At 39.1% G+C, this 20,395-nt stretch overlaps 1 protein-coding gene across 3 annotated transcripts in view; it reads right to left on the bottom strand.

Moving 5' to 3' along the window:
• The window catches only part of LOC124719954 (serine/arginine repetitive matrix protein 2-like), a 327,019-nt gene that overhangs the window by 126,672 nt on the left and 179,952 nt on the right, over positions 1-20,395 (bottom strand). For all 3 annotated transcript variants that reach the window (XM_047245163.1, XM_047245165.1, XM_047245164.1), the window contains exon 4: positions 12,469-12,828. In XM_047245163.1, coding sequence (XP_047101119.1) covers positions 12,469-12,828 — 360 coding nt within the window. The remainder of the gene's footprint in view (positions 1-12,468; positions 12,829-20,395) is intronic.

The following is a 20,395-nucleotide window of genomic DNA, read 5'->3' as shown; positions in this document are numbered from 1 at the left end:
TCTATTGTTTCTGAATCTGCGAAGCACTCCTTGCAAGACAAGAATTTGGACTTTCTGCTTTGTGAGTTCTGTTGTGAGATTGTATATTTTGCCTGCTAGAATGAGGGTCTGAATGTTGAAAGTGACAACATAAGTGTATGATTTTTGTGGAAGTTTACGAGAGGGCTCTGGCTTGCTCTTTTGCGTCTTGTCATCAATTTCCTACATTTTGCTAGTTGTGTAGAACCAGGGATTTTGAGTCCCTGGAGCCTGTTTACAGCCACACCTCCTGGTGAATAGTGCTGGCCATACTGCCACTCGCTCCAAGTCAGACGCAGCATAGATTTTGGCTGTCATTTAAGACCACAGGTGGTATTTTATTTCTCACCTATCCTTCAGAATTAGAAGTAGATCGGCCAACTCAGGACTATGTGAAATAGCTGATTTATGACTTGATACTGTTTTCCTTTTTTTGACTTCCCAGAGCATGTCTTCATTCTCTGTTCTCTTATTTTTCTGAAGTCCCTCCTCCTTCCTATTGTTTTCTTTTGGAAACCCTTGACCTTTTATACTGTTTTCCTGAACTCATATCTGTTTTCCATGTTTTTCTTTCTCCTAACTTCTGAACTTCTTGCTTAACTTCTGTAAACCATGAAACTTAGGTAGTTGGATTATTGTCAATGAAGTCGAATATTTTTTTTTTTCAGCCTCTTGTTATCCATTCTTTTAAAATGGCCATTAAATGTAATCCTCTGTTTTCATTGTATCTACTTTATTCCTTGTTTTCGTTTTTTTTTTTTTTTTTTTTTTAATTTTCTTACATCATATTGTTGTTCCTCAATTTGCAAATCCCATTTTCATAACTTTGGAGCCAATTTTTTTCGAATTGTTGTTCTTTCTTTTTTTCTTTCTTCTCCACATTATTTTTTGCAGTATTATGGTGAGGCAGCCTGGGGCATAAAGATATGTGATTTTAATCACTACATTGTAAGGTCTCAATTTTTTATTTTATCAGATAAAAGATTTTTGTTTTTTGTTTTTTTTGTAGAATGTGTTCTTTGTTACGTGGAGGGCCACTTTCATTTTTCTGGTCCTGTTTATATGAACTGCTTACTTCAGAGCATTTGATTGGATTATGTTTCCCAAGTATTTAAATTCTGTAACTTTCTTGATCTTCCCATATTTTAATTTCATATACAAAGGAGCACTTTAATATTGGTCATGTATATGTTTTTTTTCCAAATGGAATTTGTAATCCATTTTTTTCTGCTCTTTCATGGGAAATGTATATCTGTTTCACTGCATCTTGTAGATCCTCTTGGTAAGATTTGCTAAATCAGCAAAATCTAAGCAGTCAATTTTATTGTTCTCTCTCTTTCTTCCATGTCTCACTTTATTTATTTCCTTTTCTTCTCTTATTTTCTTCATTTTCATACTACTTTCAACAAAACTTTTGCTGGGCAGCAACACAAACAATTGAAAGCTCCCCACATTTTGGCTTACTATGCGGGGTGTTCAGTAAGTAATGCAACACTATTTCTCCCAGCCAATTTAAGTTGAAAAAAATGTGAATTTTTTTGTAGGACATCAGGGGATATTTCCACTCCAGTCCATACAGTTTCATGAAATTCAATAGGTTGTGGCGTTACGTGAAGCCATGAAAATAACTTCTGTAATGGAGGTGCATTCCAAACAGAGGGCTGCCATTGAGCACTGCAGGTATTCATAGGTGCTTGCAGACTGTCTACAGAGACATAGCTGTGAACAAAAGTGTGGCGAGTCATTCTATATAGCTGTGATTCCTGCAATTTGAGAACAAGCGGGCATTCCGATTTGAGGTGACTGACAGATCATAATCAAATATCTCACTGCTCAACTGGACATCTCTGTTGTAGTGCAGAAACACTCATCCAGCAGTCGGGGTACTCAGAGAAAAGTGCCAGCTGGGTTCGTCACCACCTGGCAGAAGGCCACACAGAGCAACAAAGTAGCATCCTAGTGGAATTGTATCCAAAAATGTGAGGAATCCTGAATGAAAATGAGAAACTTTCAGGGGAGGAAAAAACCACACACATGCCAAAGAAACTGGTTTAGGCATGTGTATTCAACTACAGATATGTGTTAACAGGCAGAATATGGAGCTGATATCGGCAACATTTATATGAGACAACAAGCATTTGGCGCAATTGCTAGATCGGTTACTCCTGCTATAATCTCAGGTTATCAAGATTTATGCGAGTTTGAACACGGTGTTATAGTCAGTGCACGAGCGATGGGACAGAGAATCTCCGAGGGGTAGCGATGAAGTGGGTATTTTCCCATACGACCATTTCACAAGTGTACCACTAACATCAGAAAGCCTGTAAAACATCAAATCTCCGACACTGCTGCGGCTGGGAAAATATCCTGCAAGAACAGGATCAACGACAACTGAAGAGAATCATTCAACGTGACAGAAGTTCAACCCTTCTGCAAATTGCTGCAGATTTCAATGTCGGGCCACCGACAAATGTCAGCGTGTGAACCTTTCAACGAAACATCATCGGCTTTCGGAGCCGAACACTCACTCGTGTGCCCTTGATGACTGCACGGCACAAAGCTTTACGCCTCACCTGGGCCCAACAACACTGACATTGGACTGTTGATGGCCGGAAACATGTTGCCTGGTTGGACGAGTCTCATTTCAAATTGTATCAAGTGGATGGACACGTACGGTTATGGAGACAACCTCATGAATCCACGGACCCAGCATGGCAGCAGGAGACCGTTCAAGTGGATGGAGATTCTGCAATGGTGTGGTGTGAGTGAGGTTGTAGTGATATGGGATGCCCGATACATCTAGATATGACTCTGACAGGTGACATGTCTGTAAGCATCCTGTCTGATCACCTGAATCCATTCATGTCCATTGTGCATTCCGACGGACTTGAGCAATTCCACCAGGACAATGCAACACCTCACAGATCCAAATTGCTACAGAGAGGTTCCAAGGTACTCTCTTCTAAGTTTAAACACTTCTCCTGGCTACCTAACTCCCCAAATATTAACATTATTGAGTATATCTGGGATGCCTTGCAACATGCTATTCAATTCAGAAGAGATCTCCACCTCCTGGAAGTCTTACAGATTTATGGACAGCCCTGAAGGATTCGTGGTGTCAGTTCCCTCCAGCACTACTTCAGACATTAGTCGAGCCATGCCACGTTGTGTTGTGGCACTTCTGCATGCTCGTGGGGTCCCTACATGATATTAAGCAGGTGTACTAGTATCTTTGGTTCTTGAATTAGCTCAAACTTGCATATGAATCAACAGTTGCCAGGTTATGAAGTGATACTGCCACACTGATCTGAGCAGCAATTGTAATACACTAACAGTTTCTTGCCTACAGATGTGTTCAATAATTCATGGTCCCACCAACAGTCTTTGCAGTTATTACACAAATGTCCCCTCAGTCCCTCAAGAATAATGTCAAAATCTTGCTGTGATATTTTTGTGAATACTTGAAAGCAAAGAGTCACCTAACCTTTGTATTTCTTCCATCATATTTTTACAACAATAACCTGCACATTGTTATAGTGGTGTGCACATGAGAAGGTGGTTGGTCGGGCATTGCACACTGGCAAGGGGCAGTGTTCCACATGGCAATCCCGCCAATAGCATCATTCTGCCATGTCTGCCTGCAGCATGTGCTTAGGGGTGCATGCAAAATATGTAGCATTGATTTTTCATGTCATTTTAGTTACGGTGAGATTATTTACCAACTATAATGTTCATTATGGATGGAATCAAGCAAAGATGACAAATTTTAACATTAAGAAACAACAGAGATTTTTTCCGGGCGTATAAATTCTACTAGGTAGAATCAAAAGCAGAAGCTGTTCCACTTACCCAGCACTGCCAGTTACTTGGGTAGCCAACAGAGTCCTGCGTGACTGAGTATGTGAGCATGAAGAGAAGGGTGGTAGGAGCACAGCCTAACTGGATAGGCTACCCACACCAGTTAATAAGTATCAGAACAAGAAGTTACGTTCACGTTACGAAGAAAAGGAAAAGGTTGGGATCAACCACGCACCAAAATGCCTTCCATTACCGCGGAATTATTAATAAAACATCTGCCGCAATAGTTGATATGAGGACTTCCACAGAATCAGAGGCATTATTTCACACAGCACATTACATAAACACAGATTAGTCTCTGGTGAATGTTTTACTTACAAGTAAATTGCCAAACATTAAGAAGATGGAAGTAAATATCATGAAGAAAATATGAGAGAGGATGGCTGTCTGCCACTTTCTGGCAGACATGTCGCATAACTCGGTTTTTGTCTCTCACCAGGGCACCAATATAATAAAAACCTAAAAAGTCACGAAAGATTTCTTTGTGATGCTTATTGTATTGATGCAGCACTTAACCACATTTTTGGAGAATGCAGGTGGTTCTTGAATGGTGCCACGAACAATGCAGGAACAACAAATACTGCAAAATGCGCTGTACGGTACATGAAGAAAAATGGTTTCTCTTACCTCTGACATCACCTTTGAAATGAGATCAGTACGTGCTGGAACAGCTTGTACATGATGATGGAGCCTTACTCAGTATATCAAAGTTTCTGTGTTAGTGATGGAGAGAAGTCCACTTACAGAATAAAGGAAAGTGATGATGGGCTTTCAGAAAAAATTGTTGATCTGGAACCAACTAAAGAGGGGACAGGTGAATCAGAAATGGGGGTGGGGGGCTACAATCAAGTTAGTTTTTCTTTGGTTACAGAACAAATCTTCAGTGTCCATGAAAATGACAGATATGAGTTAAATTACTGCAGCCCGAAGCACTGTTCTGTATAATGTATACTAACAGATAGGTATTTTCTAGTAAGAGGTACAAAGGATTAAAAATTGGGCTCTGTCTTTTGTATATGAGATTATTGTAATTGCTTCAAACCATGAAACTGCTACTTTCTTTCGGTTGTCTTTCCATCGTGACAATCTGTTTGACACAAGCAGGAAATTCTTAGCGATGTGCTACAAAGCATGCTAGTTTTGTAGGTAGGTCTACTACATGTAATCATTAACATAAATGTTTTTGTATAGTTATTGCTTAGTGTCTTGTAGACAAATGGAATTCCCCCCACATACATCATCATGTAGTTCTATATCTCTTCTCTCTCTACTGTTTATAAACTACAGCATTCAAGTACAGTGCCATTGCCACCCACACAGAGATTGGTTCTAGAACTGGAAAAACAACAAATTTTCCACTGCTTTAGTAAAGTTGGCATGTTATAAACACCTCAGCACAGCCAATTAAATCCAGACTGTGTCAGTGATCTACTGCTGATAAACAGTAAATATAAATTTTCTTAATCTGATAAACTACTGTGAAAAGTTAAAAGTTACAGCTGTAAATGTATGATGTTTTTCATGTGTTCCCCCCCCCCCCCCCCTTTCACTCCTAATGTCCACGGCGAGGTCCATCTTTGCAACCACGACACTGTGCAGCGCAGTACACACGGGCCCAACATGCCGAATGGACCACATTCTCATCACCGATGAATACCACATATGCCTTCAACTAGACAATTGCCGGAGACGTGTTTGGAGGCAACCCGGTCAGGCTGAACGCCTTAGACACACTGTCCAGTGAGTGCAGCAAGGTCTGGATGCCTCAGACACATAGTCCAGTGAGTGCAGCAAGATGGAAGTTCTCTGCTGTTTTGGGGTGGCATTATGTGGGGCCGACGTACGCTGCTGGTGATCATGGAAGGCACCGTAATGACTATATGATACATGACTGCCACCCTCTAACCGATAGTGCAACCACATGGGCAGCATACTGGAGATGCACTCGTGTTCGTGGACGACAATTCGTGCCCCCATCGTGCGCATCTTGTGAATGACTTCCTTCAGGATAATGACATCAGTCGACAAGCGGCCAGCACGTTCTCCAGACACGAACTCTATCGAACAGCCTGGGATAGATTGAAAAGCCCTTTTTATGGATGATGTGGCCCACCAACCACTCTGAGGGATCTACGCTGAATCGCCGTTGACAAGTGGGACGATCTGGACCAAAGTGCCTTGATGAACTTGTGGATAGTATGCCATGACGAATACAGGCACGCATCAATGCAAGAGGGTGTGCTGCTGGGTATTACAGATACTGGTGTATATAGCAATCTGGACCACCACCTCTGAAGGTCTCGTTGGATGGTGGTACAACATGCAATGTGTGGTTTTCGTGAGCAATAGAAAGGGTGGAAATGATGTTTATGTTGATCTCTATTCCAATTTTCTGTACAAGTCCCGCAACTCTCGTAACTGAGGTGATGCAAAACTTTTTTGATGTGTGTACATAACAGCACTACCTTCCTATCCACCACAGTAATGTATTTTAATCTTTCAGGTTTACAGATCACTCCCAGCTTTGTTGAAGTTGAAATCTGACAAATATATGAACAGCATCTCTTCTTATAACGAGGTTCACCAATTCACTGAAAGATTCCTCATTCCTTAACAAATTCCTATAGTCATCCAGCTATGCAGCAAGTTCTTTTAGTAGGAAGTATGGTGATATGTTGAACACCTTCCAAGTTGCCTTTTCACCCATTGCACGTCCTCTTTTTTTTCTTTTGCAACTGGAATCACAAACCAAGTGTGTGTCGACATGTTCGCTACGCAGGCAGAGTTCTAACTGTATGTTCCGGGAGTAAATACTGCGCAATAATATTGTGCTGTTCTTGGCGTCACAATTTCTGACAATACGTTGACAGAATATTATTGCACAATAAACACTGAACATGGGATGGTCCCTTACTGGATGTGTGTACAGTGTTGTGTTATGTATGTGTTGTGAGATTGTGACGAAAGAAGGGAGAGGATGAAACATAATGGAGCACATAGCTTACTCCAGTCAACAGCTATAAGGAGTTCGCCGACCTTAAAATCGGGAGGGGGTTACGTAATTAGCTGTGATTATCCAAACAACCAGACATGTGAGGACAGCTGATGACACTGTACATAAAATAGCTTACTTGCTCACTATCACTCATCATAACGAAACTACTGAGATGCGAGTGCAATCACAGTGTTGAAATAAAGCAAAGCAAAATGTGCAATCAAATCGAACACGAACTTTTGGCAATTAATGCACTATGCACTCACATAAAATTTTATGCATATTTACTCAGAAATAAATGCTTGCCGAAGGACCTTATTATGAAACAGCGGGTTGTGACATGCCTGGATTGGGACGCTCAATACTTGTTTGTTTCCATTTCTAGAATATGAAGTAATCAATATACATTACGGGTCATTCCACATCAAATCACCCAATAAAAAATAAATTTTACACCCACCTCCTTAGATTTTCACGAAATTTGGCTCAAATGGTTCTAATACCATCCTGACAACACCTGCAAAATTTTTTTGCTGTATCTCTTATAGTTTTTTTTAAATAAATTTTTTAAGTTTTTATGTTTTGCGTTTTCCGAACCTTCCGAAATGGTAAATTTAATTTGTATTCAAAACTTTAAAATTGCTTATCTTAAAAACTCTTCTAGATAACATCATGAATTTTTGCAGCAAGTTTATTTATTATACATATTTGAAGATAAAAATGATACTATTAAAATATATTAATATTTTCTATGAAAAAAATATATATATGTATTTTTTTTTCTTTTCTTTTTTGTAACGGATGTTTTGTTTTATAAGAATTGCAATATCTAGAGTCTCAGACCTGATAGAATGCTCAAATTTGTTTTAATTTACTCTTAAACATATAGGCTACTTGATAAAACAAAAATAATGATGGCTTTTTAACATGTTTATTAATTATAGTGGATTACATTAGAATTATGTACAAAGATATTGTACTTACAACACTTATGTATAACCCAACTGATTGCTTGAAACATTGAATTTTTTGAGTAATTTTGTCTTTTTAATAAACATTAATGCTGATTCAACTTGTTTTTCCACTTCATCCAAGAGCTTTCAGTTCTTTTGATACAGTCTTTTTGAAGTAATACATTCTTCCAGTGCCGCTTGATTGAGGTGCCTCTACTACACGGACTATGTGCTCCAAAGGCACTACGCAAGAATCTTCTCTTTCAGGCCAATAAAATGATGCAGCTGGTCCTGAAGGATGTAGAAATAGAATTTCTGCATCTTCTTCATCATTGAATATTGTTTTTACCAGTCCAAAGTACCAGTTACCATCATAATTTACAGCCACATAGCTATTTATGGATGGTTCAACACGAACCCAATCAGAAGATGAATGGAAAGAAAAGAGTAAGGAGGGATTTACACTATCTGTAGTCCTTCTAATTTCAAGGTTGTTTGTTGGAAGTGGTTTGAAGTTATGAAAACTTGTTGTTCCAGGAATGGTTCGGGTTGCTGAAAAACGGTTTTCTAGTTTTAACCGTAGCAAATCAGCTTCTTTTTTGTCAATAAAGTGAAAATGAACACACATCGATTACTGTCATTATTTGTTCTTTGTCTGAAAGCTGTAGACCAGCTTTCCTTAAAATTCTTTTAATAGTTCCTCCTAGGCCATCACAAATTGACTTCTCATGACTTGTTGCAAAAAAAGAGTGTTGGGCCTTCAAATTAAAGTGTCTCAAGTGTTCAGTCAAATTTTTAAAACTGTTTCTATTTTTGTACTGCCCAGCACAACCATCTGTAAAGTAGTGAACTGAGTCAATGTCAGTATGATGCGATGACAGACACTTTGTAATTTCTTTTTGTACAAAGTTAACAAAACCAGTATCACATTCTTGGTCATTACTAATAAAACATTGGTTGGAGACAATTTCCTCATTTCTTAGAAAAACTCCAACTGGGTGTAGAGTACAACCACCTCTATTCCAGTGGTAACTTTGGATCTCATTTTGTATAACGAAGGAATAATTTTCACTGAAACCCATCACAATAATTGCTGTTTTGGGTGGTGGGTCTTCTTTCAATCTTTTAAAGGCTGCTGATTGGGATTTTGCTATAAACGAGTGCGGGGTGAGCTTTTCCAATGACCTAACCAATAAAGAAATGTAGTCTTCAACACTGATAGACTGTTTGATCATTTCTGACCTTTCTGTGTTAACCCACGGACTGATTACAATTTCTTCTTCTAAATCATAATCTTCACTTGGTTTTTCAAATAAGTACTCAGTTAGTGCAGTATCTGCAGTACAGCTGTCGCAATGACGTAGCATGCAGTTTTGGTTTTCCGTGTTGCACACAAGCATCTTAATTAGGTCTTTACAAGATTCTTCAATTTTCACAGCATCCAGTAATAGTTTAACATTCTGGTGGATACTGCATACACATACAGTGTGTGTGCCTGCAGCACCAGCAAGGATACACCATTTAGGTCTCAAGAAACAAAATTTTGAAAATCCTACTTCTACCTCGGGATTCTCCCATTAGAAAGAATAATAGAGTTCTCTCAAGTTACACAAAATGAGTCTTTTTTGCATGAACACATTTTTTTGAACACTTACTTTGTCTTTTGTTCCAGGTAGCACTCTGGAACTTTCATCCTTTTCATAAAAATCTGTTACAAGTCTTACTGTACTTTCAGAAAGAGTTTTACCTTTTTTTGGACCAGGAGTTTCCAAAATACCCTTTTCAGATTTTAGCTTTCTAGCTTGTCGCACCATGTACTCACTTACATTAAATTCTTTCATCACTTTATTTTGACTCCAAGAATCTGAAGCCAGGGTCAGAATCTGGATTTTTCTAGACCTCCCAACAGATGAAATCTTCTCTTTCATAAGAGAAATCATTACATCAAAATCCTTTAATTCAGCCATGACTTCATCATCTGTTTCACTTTCATTGACTTCAACTCTCTATTTTTCCTCACAAAAGTTACGGCATGTTGAGCAAAACTTTTGTCCAGGTTTTATGCTAATATTTTTTGTCAGTAATTGTTTAGAAAGATCCAAGCCTGCACTTCTCAACGATTTTTTGATGGGCTTTTTGCGTTTTTTTAGTGGGTCTACACATGTTGTTTGATACTTTTCAATAACATTTAAAAAGTAGTAGCTGTGGTATGAACATATATTCTTAAATTCACACAGATTAATTCCAGATCGTAAGTGGATCAAATCTTTTTCTTCCTCACTCAATTCAGATACCGGCTGTAACTGTTTTGAAGGTGTGTAGGTTGTTTGGAAACAGTCAGATTTTTTAAATAACCCTACGCTACAGGTTTGAATATCTGACATACTGATTTCACTTTTGGTCTGATTACTGTTCTGGTTACTTTTATAGGATATTGGAAAAGAATCTCTGTAAACTAAGTAACAGTACTTACTGAAAGTTCGAATAAACTTAATAAAATACTATCCAAGCACTATTTAACACTGTAATAATTTTTTACTTCAAAACACAGGAGTAACAAAACAAAATCCAAGCGTACATTGTTACTCGAAGAAGACAAAAACTTATTTTCGGTGTATAAGTCACTTGGTACTTTTTATTTTTAAAATATAATTAATATTATTTTAAAAATTAGATAACTATTAAACAGGTTAAAAAGCCAACATAATTTTTCTTTTATCTAATAGCCTGTACAATTAAGAGTATTTTAAAACAAATTTGAGCTTTCTATCAGGTCTGAGACTCTAGATATTGCAGTTTTTGTAAAACTAAACATCCGTTAGCTAAAAAAAAACTTTTAAATTTTTATTCATTTGGAAGGTTTTAATACATCTTTATGGTATATTTTTTTTTTTTTTTTTTACATTTAGATATAATAAACTTATTCCAAAATTTCATACTGATATCTTGAGTATTCTTTAATATACAATTTTTTTTAGTTGTGAGGACACGTTTAAGTTACGATTTCCGACTGCTGAAACAACGCCAAATCTAAAAACTTTAAAAATTTATTAAAAAAAAACTATAAGAGATAGAGCAAGAAAATTTTACAAGTGCTTTCAGGATGATAAAAGAAGTAATTGTACCAAGTTTCATCAAAATCTGACATGGTTGGTGTCAAGGCCTGGGTGACTTGACATGGAATGACCCTTACAGCAATTCTCAATGGTAATTCTTTGACTGACGTGTCAAGATGTTTCTCAAAATGTTGCACAAAAAGAATGTCATCTTCCACCCATGGATTCCCATCTGAGTTCACAAAGAACTTCCACAATTACATGAATGTGTCGTGTCTGTTCTTTCAGACACTACTGATTCCACGTAATGTCCCATAGCAGCTGACAGCAGTGATTCCCTTCAATTTAAATACAATTTCCATAACACTGGCATGTTGATCATACCTACCAATAACAAATCTAGCAACACACCTCCGACCTGCTTCAATGTCTTTGCTTAACCCAAGCTGGTAGGGATCCCAAACACTTGAACAATACTTACGAAAGTGTCCCACCAGTGTCCTATACACCATATCTTCCGTAGATGAGCTGCACTTTGCTATAATCCTTCAATCAAACCAAAGTCGAGCATTTTCCTTCCCTACAACTGACCTTACATGCTTGTTCAATTTCATATATCACTCTCTAACATCACACACCATCTCTTCCAGAGACGGTCTACACTGTTCTAGAATTCCTGACCTTATGTGCTCGTTCCACTTAATATCACTCTCTAACGTTACACTCAGATACTTAACTGATATGACTGTGTCAAGCAGCATGCCACTAATAATATATTCAGATACCATAGGATTGTTTTTCCTGCTCATCTGCATTAACGTAACTTTTCCACATTTAGAGCAAACAACCATTCATCGCTCTAATACAGAGCCTGCTGAACTCATCCTGTATCCTCATAGAGCCATCAGCAAACAGTTGCAGACTGCTGCTCACCCTAATCGCCAGATTGTTTATGTGTGTATAGAGAACAAGAACAGTCCTATCACAATTCCCTGAGGCACTACTGACAGTACTTCAGCCTGGTGAACACTGGAATTTAATACTTAAAAAGTCTTTGAGGTGTTCACATACGTGAGAACCTGTTTCACAAGCCCAGACCTTTGTTGGCAATCTGCAGTGTGACATGCTTTCAGAAATCTGTTGTCCTCTACCTATAGTTCACAAGGTATCGTGCTAGAAAAGGTGAGCAAAAGTTTGCAAGATCAATGTTGACGAACAGTGCAGTTTCACCCAGATTTTTGTAATTCCCCGAGCCTTACAGAATTTCCCAAGATTTCCCTAACTTTTCCAGTAAATTCAGTTTTCCAAGTTTTTCAGATAAGTTGCCACACACTATTACAAGGGGTTACCTTCATTTGGCTACAAATACTGTGTGGCTACAAATACTGTGACTGAACAAGGTGTAATACTCGTGAAGATATCTCTAACCTAGTAAAATTCAGGACACAAAAACTGAGATGTAATACACGTTTATGAAATTCTGACACACAATCTCCCAATTCCTCGCGTCTACACTCGTGCAGCCTTTTCTTCGGACTTTTCACCCAGAATACACGCGCCGAGACGAGACAGAACGAAACGCACTCACCTGACGCCGCCTTCCGTGTGGATGCAGCGCGGTCCCGGAGGGGCAGGGGTGTCGGCCCGGCGTTCCCACGACTTGCGGCGCAGGACCGCACACACCCCGCGGTGCCGGTGGTAGCGCCACGTGGCGCGCAGCTTCTCCTCCGCATCGTACCGGCTCCGCTGCGGTGTGCCCCGCCCGCTGCTCCTGCCGGGGACCGCGTCCGAGGTGGAACCCCGTTCCGACAGGCCCGTCCGCTCCGAGTTCTCTTCCCCGGCCTCTGCCGCGAGCTGACGTTCCTTTGCCGCGTCGGCTTCGGCCTGGCGTTCCAGTTTCAGCTCGTGTAAGTACCTGCGTCGACCCTCGCGCAACAGGTGTTGTAACCTGTAAAAACAAAATTCACAAACAGTCAGAAAATTGGCAGTCCACACCAGTGTTCGCTGATAAGGCATACTGGGTGAATCCTAACTCCTCTGAAAAAAATTCTGAAACTCTGGATATTTTCCAAGTGTTTCGGTATAAGAGATCCAGGGTCTTTCGTGGCTTATTCAAAATAATAAGATAATAATGATTTCGTTTTTGCAGAAATACCCTCACAAAAGTGAAAAAGCTTGTAACATGTAATTAACATAAATAGAAAATACTCAGTTTCTCAGGGGTGCCCATGTACAGATGAAAAATTGGCCACGTCTGAGTAGGACTCATGCACTGAGTGTTCCGTAAAAACTTCATTATGTATATAGACAGTTTGTCTATTTGAGGAATAGAGAATCTCAACAATATCTGCATGTTACCAACATTGATACTGATAAGACATACGTGTGTGGGGGGTACCACAACTTTCGAGACTGTTTTAATTTCCAGTCTGAAGTCTGATAACAAATGACAAAAGAATTTTTTTTTGTGAGATATAATTACAAATTAACAGTTTTCAGATTTTTTTGTTCCTTTACTCGAACTGCAAAACCTCGATTCTTGCGCAATATCACTTTTCTAAGCCACTGGGAAATACACTGTAGGTTTTGATGAGTGAGTTTTCTTCAAGTATCAAAATATGCGACATAAATGGTCAAACCTTTCAATTGCATTGATTTAGAAGTTAATGTTAATTATGTCACCAAGGGGACACAGACCCTACTATGTGACATTAATTTTGAACTTGATATGTCAACCTCTTCTTGAGAAAAAGGGGTCTTAACACACGGATGAAAGATAAAGAGTCACGTAAGGAATGACAAAAAAAATTTTTCATGTACAGCAGAGTCCTGCTAATCTGAATCCTGGTAATCTGAACATGAAAAATGTTAGTCTAAGTATGGAACACTGTATGGTAAACTGCTATACATGCACACTATTTTAATTTACACAGTACAGTAAACATGTATTGGAAAAATTGGCAAGAAAACATTAGGTTTAAACAATAAACAACAATGAAAGAAAAGCTGTCAAACTTACTAAAATACAGCGGACATTTTATCCCTACTATTTAGACACCGAAAACTCAGTCATTGTTTTTTGGCATAATGAAGACAGTCTGTTATATGACACACAGTTGCGCCAACATCTCAAACATCAGATCAGCAGGTGTAGCAGTAAGCTGTTGCTCCAAATAAAATAGCGTGAGGTCAAGGGCTTCTGCTGCGTCCCTGTGTGGCAGCAGCTCTCCTCTGTCGCACTGATGTCACTTCTGTCACAGCAGTCCACTTCTTCCTGGTCTCGAGTCACAGCAGCAACTAAATCAGCATCAGTAACGTTCTCCACATATGCCCCATCCGCTGGCATCGACTCATTTACGTCTCCTTCACTAGCTTCTTCACACCCAGGGATTGTCAGTATCATTTGTAGAAGATTTTTCCTCTTCATTCCCAACTAGGTTCTCCTGAAATTCAAGAGATGTCCACAGTTTTCTCCACGATTTTCTCAGAGTATTTCCTGAAATATTCTGCCATTCCTCAGCAGCCCAATAAATAATATCCTCCACATTGGTATTTTTTATTTTGTCCACTAAAGGAATGCTATCATCTTGGATCAGCATTCTTAAAAATTGTATTCTGTAAACCAGTTTCAATGTTTGATCCATCGGCTGTAGAAGTGTTGTAACATTCGGTGGCAAAAACTTCGCCACAATTTCTCGATCACATAATTCCTCAGTGTTGGGGTGAGATGGCGCATTATCAATCAAAAGAATTGCGCGGGGAGACAAATGATTTTCCTTAGAAAACCGTCGAACAGACTATTCTTTGAACAGCTTATCATTCATCCGTGCCTTTTTCTTGATTGCAATAAAATACGGGCACAGACTTGATGTTGCAGTTTTTGAAAGGTCTGGGTCTAGCAGATTTGCCAGTCAGCACTAAAGACAGCTTGTGATTACCAGCAGCGTTGCTGCATGCTAATAAAGCCACACGATCTTTGCACATTTTAAAACCACGAGTATGGTCTTCTGCTTTTTGTTGGCAATGCCCTAAAATTAAGGCCAGTCTCGTTAGCATTATTAATTTGTCGGACAGAATACTTTCTCTCTCTCATCATTTTTTCAAACTCTCACAAGTATTCCTTTGCTGCATCACGCTCAGAAGAAAGCTTCTCTCCAGTAATTGTTAGCTGACAGATTTAATGACATTTTTTGAATCTGTCCAACCAACCTGTACTTGCACTAAAAGACTCATCACTATTCATTAACTTGTTCAGGTAAACTGCCTTCTCCTGAACCAGTGATCTGCTCAAAGGAGTTCCCCTTTCTCTTTCCTGAATAAAGGAAAAGAGCTTTATCCACTTTATCGTACTGGGACTGTTTCAAAGTCTGCCAAATTTTAAGTGTTTTTCCCGAAAACGTTGCAAGGGACTGTTCAAGCTTCACTCAGTTCTTCTTCCAATCACAAATGGTTGCTTTACCAACACCCAGTTCCGTTGCCAGTTTAGATACATTCTCACCATTGTCTATCCGTTTCAAAGCATTCAGTTTTTCTTTGAGAGTTAACATTGAATGTTTCCATTTACTTATGAGGAAAATATGTATGCCACTACACCTGAACGAATACAATACAACTGTTACGCGTGCTAGCGATCGATAACCAACATAACCAAGCGCTTTGTGAGCCAACTGGGAGTGCACTGACCTCAGACACTACTAAGGTAGTGAGAGTGAGCTATTGTTCCCATTTGTTACCATGGTGTACCTACTAATCTGCTTGGTATATTTCATTCTAGAAACTCGTCACTGTAATTCCGGCTAATCCGAACAAATCAGTAATCCGAGCAAGGTGTGGTCCCAATTAGTTCGTTAATCTGAATCTACTGTAATATAATTACAAACTTACTGTTTCAGATTTTTTCCTTTGGATGTACTGTGAAACCCTTTTTGAAAAATTTCAAGGTTCTAGACCAATGGGTAACCTGTTATTTTGATGAGTGAGTTTGCTAGTATCAAAAAATGTGACAAACGGCCATATCTTTTGACACCACCAACTTATAAGCTAATGTTTATTATACCACCAATGGACCATAGGCCTTAGCATTTGACATAAATTTTAACTTGATATGTCTACCTGTTCTCTGAGAAAAAGGGTTTTTAACAGTCGGACAGGCAGATTGACAACAAAGTGATCCTATATGGATCCAGTTTTTACCAACTGAGCCACAGAACCCTACAAAGTAGTGCAATTTCCTTGCCATCACCGTAGGCACAGCTCAGCATAGTGTCATCATGCTGCTGCTCTACTGCATTGGTGAATATCAGTCAACTCTGCACCACTAAACCCAGTGCTCAACTTGTAAAAAATGAGGTTCCGATACTGTGACCTTCGACAGGGTGTTTTTTAAATGTAGACTTCTTGAAACGTTATTTTAACCCTTTTCTGAGCATTTTAGAGGTGTGACTATGCCTGTTTTACATCGATCAAACGTAGCAGAAGCTCTGTCATATCACATATCAAAATCTGCGGTTCTTATCTTTTTTCATCAGAGGTACTGGTATGGCATACTGGTGCATAGTGTCACAAACTGGGCACTGAATTGACATATCCATATAACTGAGTACCATCGTTAATGTACTGCTGGGAAAATAAACTTGAGACAGAACTGAGCAGTACTGAAGGCGAAAAATAAAGTAGACATTGCTGTTGTCAACAGTAGCGGGGGATATACGCAGACAAGAGAAAAAAAAAATAATAATAATAATAAATTAAAATAAAAATAAAAAAATAAAAAATCCCCAGTTTCCCCGTTAAAACCACACTTTTTTCTAGGATGAAAATGCACTTCAGCCTGGGTGAAAGTAACATTTTTTCTGTGTTAAGTGACATTAAACTTTCCTTCAGAGCTAGAAAACTTACCAATTTCTTGGTAAAGGATTTATTCATTGGTGCTGAATTTAACAGAAACAAATCCCAGTAAAAAACAACATGTTTTGGAAAGATCTTCGATGTGTGGCAACATGTACAATGCTTGCTATACTAGTATGAGAGTATAAATACGAATTCTACCAAATGCAGCACAGTAGCTTCCGAAGCACTGACATCGAGACTGCAATGCTCTTTTGGCAACCAATTGTACCTCATTCCACGTGATCTTGACAATGACAGCAGATATTCAGATCATAGGCTATGTGATGGAGTCAGCCAAGCAACATCACTTAAGTAGCACAAACACACAAACAGGAAAAGTTAATGGTTTAAATTAACATACTTACAGTACAGCTACAAGAAAAACCAAGTTTTCACATGTAATATTGGTTGTCAAAATTTTTTTGCCTTTTTTCCCCCCTGGTGGTTTGTTAGGCAGGAGCCTGAGGACACATGTTAAATTTCAGCAGCTAAATATTTCTGACAAGCACGATTATAAATTTGACTGCTGTGCACTGAACATTCCATGGGTTACCTGGCTGAATACATGTTCTGTCCACTTTCCCACAGAAAAGCCAATTATGTGTGAAATTACTCACCAATTCACTTTGTCCCTTTTGTAAGGATAATTATTCTTTTTTGCCATTGTTATTGCATAATTTGTAATGTCTATAAGCTTGGTCTTTTTAGCATGTGCTTTTTAGGATAACATCACACACAAATGTGCCAGCAAAATTTTAAATAATGGCTTAAATGGCTGGTCCTCAAACTGCTAAGTTTTGAATGAGGGACAAATGCTCAATGAATTAAGAAATTCATTGCACATTCTTAAACGCAATATAATTCACCTTGCGTAAAAGAATATTTACTGTGAAAGTAACGCTTCTCGTACCACCATTCACAATATTTTTCCACGGCCAGTTACAAATGTAAACAGTGCGATATGACGCTTATCAAAAGCGGTTTCTTATTACAAAATATTGCACAGTTTTCGTCCCAAAGCCTTTGACACATTTTGCTGTCAACAGACACTTGTATGAGTACCGTGCTTTGTTGTTGTAAATGGAACATTTTCTTTGCAACTTAAGTTTTATTTTGGTGTTATTCTCCCATTTATGTTTAATGCTGCAATATTATTCTGCAGCAGTGGGCTAAAATAAATTCTTCATTACAGTACCAGTGCTTACTAGTCAAAATTACAAAAAATTAACTGAAACATTGAAAAATTCCCAGGTTTGTCCTTGATATTTTCTGGGTGAAAAACTCCTGGGACTTTCCCAGTTGTTCCTTCGTGTATACATCCTGATTATCTTGAGTGGTACAAGTTTGTTCCCTAACGAGGTAAACAGCACATACCTCCAACTTTTGTACTGCAGTACAGATATTTTAAGTGCAATACCAATAATACAAAGGTAAACAGAGGTGCAAACACAGATGGAATGCCATTACTCTGCAAGAAGCTACCAGAGACCACAGGTCCCTTACACCTAAATTCTCAGAAAATATCACTGATAAAACTTACAATATTATGGCAACACCGATTATTTACTATATCATTTAGAAGAGGTCTTTCACTCTCCAGTGTGCATTGTTGAACAGATTCAAACTGTATGCTGGAATTCAAACCCCTATTGTGATCTTTCACAGGCAATGTTCTTACTGACTGAACGATCTGGCTACAGACATCCACATATCCTATTCTTGTAAAAGAATCTTACAGTGTGCCCCTATTTATTTCTGATCATTCATATATGGCTGGCAATTCTTTGCATCACGATCAAGTTAAGAGAGATAGAGATAGAGATAGAGAGAGAGAGAGAGAGAGAGAGAGAGAGAGAGAGAGAGAGAGAGAGAGCAAGCATTATCAGTAAATACACTCTAAAAGATACAAATTGAGATAAACATTGTGTTTAAAGTTGGCTCGCTGAAGACTGGCTGTACTATAGTACTTACAACAACAGTATTTGTAAAATCCACGTATAGTGTATCCAAAGATAATTTACAACTACAGAAAACAAAATTTACTCTTTTAATTGCCTCTTTTATGTGTGTGTATAGACATGTCATGTTGATACATATCTGCTTCTCTATAGTACAGCCATTTTAATCTTTAGAGATGTTACCCAACTTTAAATGCAATCTTTAATGCTGTCTGCCAACTTTAAACATAAGTTCACTATGCTGGAAGTAGAATACGTACTTTACGTAATGTCAGTTTAAGCCTTCTGTATTATCTCAATCTGTATCTTTTACAGTATATATTCTGATGTCGCTTGTTATCTGAGAAGCGAAACTGGTCAATAAAGAAAAATACATAGTGCGACTTGTGGCTGTTTTTCAACAGCTTAGTTTTAACAGTCATTCCCCCTGCAGGCAACACCTGCTCTTACTAAACTTGTAATCGCATTACATGGTTTTCTGCAGCTAAGTGTGCAGCATAAAAGTCTAATAGTCATTGGTTCTGATGTAGCTAGAAAGAATACTTTTATTAAAATTCCACATTTATTAACAAACAGGAATGTTAATTAACAAATATGATAATTTTTTAAATAAAAATAACACCTCTTTACTTCCAATTACCCTGTCCAACCCCATTACTGTGACCACCTGACAAAGCCTCAATAACCAACTTTTTGCAGCACGGACTGCTATGAGTTGTGCAGGAAGAGGTTCTGGAAGGTATGAACAGCAATATGGAGCCAAGCTGACTATTTGGTGGTCGCATGTGGTGACTGGTATTTTTTTTTTTTTTGGTGGGGTTTAAGGGCACTCAACTACTGAGGTCATTAGCGCCCAGTCACTGTTGCTAGAGCACATGGAATCTAGTAAAACTCAAGGGGATGGGGGGGGGGGGGGACACCAGAAGGACCTGACAAAGATGCAGATAAAATAAGTAAAAAGGTTAGATGTCTTTGGACAAGCCAGTCAAAGTTATGAAACGCAGAATACGAGCAGCTGCTCGAGCGTCATCAGCTAAAACATCTGGTAAAGTAGATGGCAGGGACAGGACAACACGAAATTGACTAAAGCGGGGACACGACAATAAAACATGGCGCACTGTTAATGCCTGACCACAAGGGCACTGCAGGGCTGGGTCACCGGAGAGCAGGTAGCGGTGGCTAAACCGGCAATGCCCAATCCGCAACCTGGTCAGAAGGACCTCCTCTCGCCAAGATGGTCGGGAGGAGGTTGTCCAAGCAGTTGGTAGCGGTTTTACTGCCCGGAGCTTGTTTCCTTGGAGGGATGACCAGGCATCCCACCACAACGACACAAGCCTCTTACATACATCCCCACGAACGTCAGATTTTACTGCCCGGAGCTTGTTTCCTTGGAGGGATGACCAAGCATCCCACCACAACGACACAAGCCTCTTACATACATCCCCACGAACGTCAGATGACGGCACACAATGGGAGGCTGGCCGAGGCAGGAGGACTGCAGCCTTGGCTGCAGCATCCGCAGCCTCATTCCCAGGCACTCCTACATGTCCGGGAACCCACAGAAAGCTGACAGGAGAACCATTATCAGCGAAAGAATGGAGGGACTGCTGTATCCGTTGAATCAAGGGATGGACCGGATAGGGAGCTCGAAGGCTCTGAAGAGCACTG

Source organism: Schistocerca piceifrons, chromosome 11 (assembly GCF_021461385.2).
Source record: "Schistocerca piceifrons isolate TAMUIC-IGC-003096 chromosome 11, iqSchPice1.1, whole genome shotgun sequence".
Lineage (NCBI taxonomy): Eukaryota > Metazoa > Arthropoda > Insecta > Orthoptera > Acrididae > Schistocerca > Schistocerca piceifrons.
This window is presented reverse-complemented; position numbering and strand designations above follow the sequence as displayed.